Genomic DNA, 6944 nt, shown 5'->3' with positions numbered 1-6944 from the left:
ACCAATGCAATTTCTTATGCCAAATAACTATACAAATGAGCAATAACCATTTTCCTTTAATGAAGCTCTCATGTGTTCGTGTTTTTGTAATGAAGAAGATAAACCAATAGAGGTGATCTATTTAGGTTTTAAGTTGAGGCCTTTGATAGATTAATTATGTAGCTAATTGTGAGTTTTGTAAATTAATTCTTGTCTCTCATGACATAGCTTGGGTTGCATGCACTTGTAGAGTGATCACATATTGAGAAAAGTGCACCTCTAACTAATATAATGTATTAAAATTACATAATATAAATTCTTAATTTTGCTTACCACTAATAGACACAATTCCTAATTAACCACACAACATATAACTCAATAAATTTAAAAAATTCTTACTTGGTACACTAAAATAATAAGAAATCAAACTTGTATATTGCTTTGAGAAAATAAAAAATTGAAATATAAATTTCATATTCCCTTTATCATATTATTATTGTTTATGTACTAGCACTATTTCTTCTAAGATGCTCCACGTGTTCAATGGCTTTTAGAGCCAATTCTCTGGCATCAATGGCCTCTTTGGCCCTAGCCTCCATCTCCATTTTGGCAGTCACAGCCGCCTTGTTCATGCTACCTGCTGAAATTTTGCAAGCAGCAAGGAAAATTTTGGCAGCATTCTTATCTACTGTCTTTCCTCCATTGGAATCACCAAGAACTAGGAAAGGCCAATTGTCGTTTAAACACATGACACAAAGATAAGGAGCATGGGGGTGAGAACCAATACAATTTACGTGAGAAGATAAGTAGCATCTCACGCAAGACACCACAACATTTGAAGTGATAAGCTTCTCTGGATTTTCATGAACGGTAAAACAAACTGGACACAAGGAAGGAGCATGGAGATAGATAACGCAATCTGCGCAAACGGTTTTGTTGGTTCCCAAGTGCAGGATGTGGTGCTTGAACCACTTTAATCTGTTGCCACAAAACTGGCAGTCAGTGGTAATAGTAGATGTAGGCATTTCAGTCTTGCTAGGGAATTTGAGGAGAATTTGCTTTTACAACTTTGTTTTGTTGTGAAGAGGATGAGCAGGAGAGATTCTATTTATTATCAAAATGTTAGGATATGAATGTAACATATTTGAGCACTGATCAAGAAAAACAAGAATAAGAATACATTTTTTAACATTGTATTTTTTTATATTTCTAAGTAATGGATTTTTAGCATTCTATAAACTTCATCCTGTGTCAGTAAATCAAGGTAATACTAATGTCTGATTATAGAGGCTTGAGTATCCCAATCTTCACGAAGAGCTCTTTGAAACTTGCTGTTTGAGTCTTCTCTTCCATAATCTTTTACAACCAATAATAGATCATTCAGCAGTGTCAGGAATCTATCATAGATGTGAGTAATTGACTCATCAGCCTTAGCATTAAATTTCTCATATTCTTGCACAAAAACAATTCTTCTGTTTTTCTTTATTGCCATTGTAGCTTGGCACTAAGTCTCGAACGCATCCCATATCTCTTTTGCAGTCTGGCAGGCAATCATCCTGTACATCATATTGTCCAAATTATTGTGCAGAATATTTGTGACTTTTGCATTTCTAAGCATTGAAGCTTTCTCAGATTCCACCATTCTGATTTTTCTTTCCTGGTATAGTGTTCAGGAACATCTGGTGTCATGGACACATACTTCACACGATAGGGAGGTCCTGTTTTAATGATGTTAACATATGCATAATCAATAGCCTCAAGAAATATATTTTACCCCTGAGACCATTAAAAAACATCCTAGCGTGACCCTTTTGTCATAATTGTATTTTATTTGTTTTTATATGGAAATTATGTTAAAAATTAAGGATGAATGAAAAAAATTATAAATAAAATATAGCTTATTACAATATTACATTATTCAAATTTGGTCCGAAATTTCTTTTCAAAAGTAAAATAGTCCTTAATCATTTACTTTTGAGTAAAAAAATGATTTGATTTAACCTTAAAACTTTTTCATGACTTAATTAATTACAAGGAAAATAGTCCTTAATCATTTACTTTTGAGTTAATTTTCACCCCATTTCGAGGATTTAGGCCTAATGTTGAGCGTGAATTTATTCACTTATTCGGGTATTCATATACATTTTAAATATTTATCTTTCGTTGTAATGCACTGACCATATAAATATATAATTTTTTTGGCAAACTCTATTTTTGTATATTAAATTTTAATATTAAAACCTTTAGTCAAAAAATATATTCAAAAAATATTATAAAACTATATTTACCATCCATCTAAACATACGTGTCCAAAATCAAAACCAACAACTATTGTTATCTTGGTTGTCATGTCCCAATACATTGTGGCGGCTTTCTTTCCAAAAATATTTATCCTGACCAGTCAATTGTATTTATTTATTTTGATTAGAGAATTATGTAAAACAAATTAAATAATAAAAAAATGAGAGTTTAATCCTAGTTTATTTTAATAGTATTATATTGAATTTGATATGAATAAATTGCATCAAAGTAACTAACTACGTAGTAGTGTTTCTTTTGTTTAAAAAATTTAGCTTTTGATACTTTGTTTTAAAAAGAGTAATTCGATTTCGCCTCTAAACATTTTTTGTGATTAAACATAATTTAATTTTGTGTTTTATGGTTTTAGTGCTTAATTTCTCCTCAATTTCAAGTGTGTTGGCCTAATTTTGAATTTAACTTTGTGCACTTCACCCTGTTTCTACATACTTTCAAAGTAGTTTTGTTTCGTTGTATCACATTAAAAGCATCTAGGCCACTTGCTTCAAAATTTACTAAAATATACATATTTGGTCACCAGTGAGCCTAGTTTATGGAGTGTTTTACGGACTTTAAGAGCTTAATAAAGGCATCCCTTCAACCCCACCCACGAAGAATTTTTCGTGACTATTTTAATGTGTTATAGACTTCAATCATAGATACGTGTATCCATATAATTACAAATATTTTTGAGGTTCTTGAGCTTTTTCAAGGTAAGGGTCGTAAATTAGTTATTTTTTTAAATATTATTTTTAAAATTTTCTATTGTATTTCTTATTGTTAGATCTATCCAATTGTACCCTTATATGTAAGTTTACCTACTTTTGTTTCGAAGATACATTTATTCTTGATTTTTTTGTGTAGTAAATATTGAGATATTTCCGGTTATTTTCTTCATGAAGATATTTGAATATCCCTAGTCCTTGAACTCAAATTTGCGATTATGACTTATTTAGACTATTATGACTTAGTTAGACTAGTACCCGAAGACCAGTAAATCTATATTTTAGTTAAAAACAAAAAGCCTATATCTTATTTTTACCTTAAGTGGTTTGAACTTGATATTAAAGAATAAAAATAAATTTCTTTGGTTTTGGTTGAGCTAATTCTACAATTATTTTTGAGTTTTTTTAAAAGGACTAAAAGAAATTAGACTACTCAAACTCATATTAAAATAGGTTAGAGCTAAACTCAACCTACTGAAGCTATATCCGGCTAAGCTATATTCGGGTAAGCTATATTCAACTAAGCATACTGCAACTTCAACTAGTTAACTACCCAATTTTTTATCTCAGTTACTAAATGCACTTTGTCTCTTTTAGTTTTTTGGAACCTAGTCCTTTACTTAATTTGAGCTTAACTTCCAAATTAGAGCATAAAGAAAGAAGACTATTTGAACACATGTCAAAAACAACTTAGTAGATGTATTCAACCATGGTTTTTTTGCGAATATACTACTAGTTACATTCTTTAACTTACTTGTTGTAAGGTCCGAAAATATCGTAGAATGGGGTAGAATACGATACTCATTTAATTGATATCTTTTGCGAATTATAACTTTATACAACTCCAAATAAATATAAACTAAATGAAACAAATACTCGAGGAATATATTATTTTAATAATATAATTCATGATGATTATACTCTTTAACACAATGGTTGAATACAAAAAATTTCTAAAACTAAATAATAATAAAATTGAGCAATAACAACATAACTTTAGTGGTGCTCTCATGCATTTTAATGAAGCTCGCACATGTTCGTGTTTTTGTTGTGAAGAATTTAAATAAATACTTAAGTTATCTATTTTTCCTTTAAATTAAGGCTTTTGATAGATAAACTACGGTTCTAATTATAATTTTTGTAAAACAATTCTCTTCCCTGATGACACGGCTTGGAATACATGCCCTTGTAGAGTGATCAGACGGAGTCAAGTGCACATGTGTAGGGAGTACCTTGGATGGGCTTACATGGTCCCATGCCTAACCTTTTTCCCATCTATATGTCCATTTGCTCATGTATTCTATCCCATAAATAAAAGTCTATTTCGCTCTGAGAATTAGATTAATAATAAATAAAGAATAAAAAAAAATTAAGTTTAAACACATCGAATTACAATAGTTTTCAACATATCCAAAAGTAAAAGGTTTGTCACAGTGTTTTCTTTATTTTAAAATTTTAATATTGTTTGATTGATCACAAAAAGTTTTATTCAATGTGGCAACCTCGCCATTTTCTTGATCGATGTTTAGGCATAATTTCAACGCAAAGTTTGTGTATTGACAAGATATTTTGAAGATATTAATTCCTTCAATGCCTTTTAATCTCCAAATGAAGTCAAGTGCCTGATTGCTACCCGACGGATGAACAAACAATGAATTTGACGGATGATCAAAAACCCGACGGATGATCAATATCTCGACGGATGATCATGAATTTGACGGATAAAGAATTCAAATATCTGTTGACAGTGACAACACGGTCACATGCGTCGAGTGGATGCAAATGGAATGTGGTAGCCTATTCAACTGGGTTTTCGAGAACAAAGAAGTATTGCCATTTCCATGCTATTATGAAGATATTCAAAGATGCTGGAATAGAGTAATGAAGTAGCATTGTAATAGACTATATAGTTTTTGTTTTATTATCCTGTCTCATTACTTTGTAATCTTGGTGATATATATAAACCAAGAAGTAGCAACTAAGGAATAATCGAATCTGAGAAACAAGCAGAGAAACATTTGTAAGCAGAATCCTTAGCATTTCTCTGTATTCTTAGTTGTTCAAGTGTTGTAAGCAGCTGTGAGCATTTTGCACACAGAGTTCTCTCGATATCTAATATATATCTTTGGTGGAATCATTCAAATCCAACAGAAAGTTTTTAAAGACTTTTGTTTTTAATTATTTGTGTTTTGATTCATTTAAGTAACTATTCTGCATTGTGCTAATCAATTCACAATTATATATATATTCGAGTGAGAATATTTTTATCTCAAGAAAAAGTTTCAAGAATTCTATTCAACCCCCCTTCTGTAATTCTTGTTATATTGTTAAGGGACTAATAATTGGTATCAGAGCAAGCTCTTAACTTACAAAGAGTTTAAAGATCAAAATAATACAGCAAGATGAACAAGAAGGATATTGGAGTCAAGATCCCTTTTCTGGATAAAGATAATTTCCACCATTGGAAGGTAAAGATGCATCTTCATTTGCTTTCTCAAGATGAGGCCTATGTTGACTGCATAGAAAGAGGCCCTCATGTTCCAATGAGAGCTACAACAGGAAACGAGCCATCAGTCCCCAAGCCAAGGCATGAATGGTATGATCCAGACATTGAACAAGTCAGGAAGGATAAAAAGGCCATGAATATCCTGTTTAATGGAGTTGATGGAGATATGTTTGACAACATTATCAACTGCAAAACTACCAAGGATATTTGGGATACAATACAGATCATCTGTGATGGCACTAAGCAAGTTAGAGAAAATAAGATGTAGCTCTTGATTCAGCAATATAAGCATTTTTATAATGAAGAAAGTGAGTCTCTCACTGACATTTTTAGTAGGTTTCAAAAACTACTAAATGCTCTAAAATTGCATGGAAGGGTCTATCAGACAAAAGACTCCAATCTGAAATTCCTTAGATCTCTTCCAAAGGAATGGAAACCAATGACAGTCTCATTAAGAAACTCACAAGATTATAAGGAGTTTACTTTGGAGAGACTGTATGGCATCCTGAAAACTTATGAGCTTGAAATAGAGCAAGATGAGAGGATGGAGAGAGGAAAGAAGAAAGGAGGATCCATTGCACTAGTTGTTGAGTTGGAAAAAGAGAAGGAAGTGAAGATGGAAGTTGTTGAGTCAACTTCAAGGGTCTGTGATAGCAAGGGCAAGGGGCTTGCAGCTGAAAATGAAGATTCTTTGAGCCAAGTTGACATGGAGGACATTGATGAACACCTAGCATTTCTTTCCAGGAGATTTGCCAAGCTCAAGTTCAAGAAGAACTTTAGAGCAGCCAAGACAAATAGAAACATGGTGGATAAATCAAAATTCAAATATTTCAAATGTGGCTTGGCAGGGCATTTTGCCAGTGAGTGTAGGAAGTCAGATTCCAGTAAGAAAAAGTTTGAGCCTGTGGATTATAAGCAAAAATACTTTGAACTGCTCAAACAAAAGGAAAGGGCTTTTATAACACAAGAAAATGACTGGGCAGCAGATGGTCTGGATGAAGATGAAGATGTCAGCTATGTTAATCTAGCTCTAATGGCCAAGTTTGATGAGACAGAAACAAGTTCTTCAAGTAATTCGGTAATTACTACAAACCTTGCACATTTATCTAAAGTTGAGTGTAATGATGCCATAAATGACATGTCTACAGAGTTATATCATTTGCGTGTTACACTTAAGTCTCTTACTAAAGAAAATGCTAAAATCAAAGAAAACAATTTATTTTTGAGTGAGAGAAATAATGTGCTTGAGTCTCAGTTCATTGATTTTGAAAATTTAAGAATTGAGTGTAAAATTGCCAAGGAGGAATTAACTTCTTATGCTGAATGAGAAGTATGGGTCTGTTTCCAAGAACTTTGTTTCAGGAGAGTCGAGTCAAGTTAAGAAAGGGAAAAAGGCTAATATTGGTCACTTGACTGCCATACAGTTAAGTGACAGA

The 6944-nt window shown here is 32.1% G+C and overlaps 1 protein-coding gene across 1 annotated transcript; it reads right to left on the bottom strand.

Moving 5' to 3' along the window:
* Nucleotides 1–479: 479 nt before the first annotated feature.
* On the bottom strand, nucleotides 480–1004 carry LOC141660044 (uncharacterized). The gene has a single exon (XM_074467004.1). The coding sequence runs from the start codon at nucleotides 1002–1004 to the stop codon at nucleotides 480–482; it is 525 nt and encodes a 174-aa protein (XP_074323105.1).
* Between the last annotated feature and the right edge of the window lie 5940 nt (nucleotides 1005–6944).

The sequence above is a fragment of the Apium graveolens genome, chromosome 5 (genome assembly GCF_009905375.1).
Source record: "Apium graveolens cultivar Ventura chromosome 5, ASM990537v1, whole genome shotgun sequence".
Classification (NCBI taxonomy): Eukaryota; Viridiplantae; Streptophyta; class Magnoliopsida; order Apiales; family Apiaceae; genus Apium; species Apium graveolens.
The sequence above is the reverse complement of the archived record's forward strand: the minus strand, read 5'-3'. Positions and strand labels throughout refer to the sequence as shown.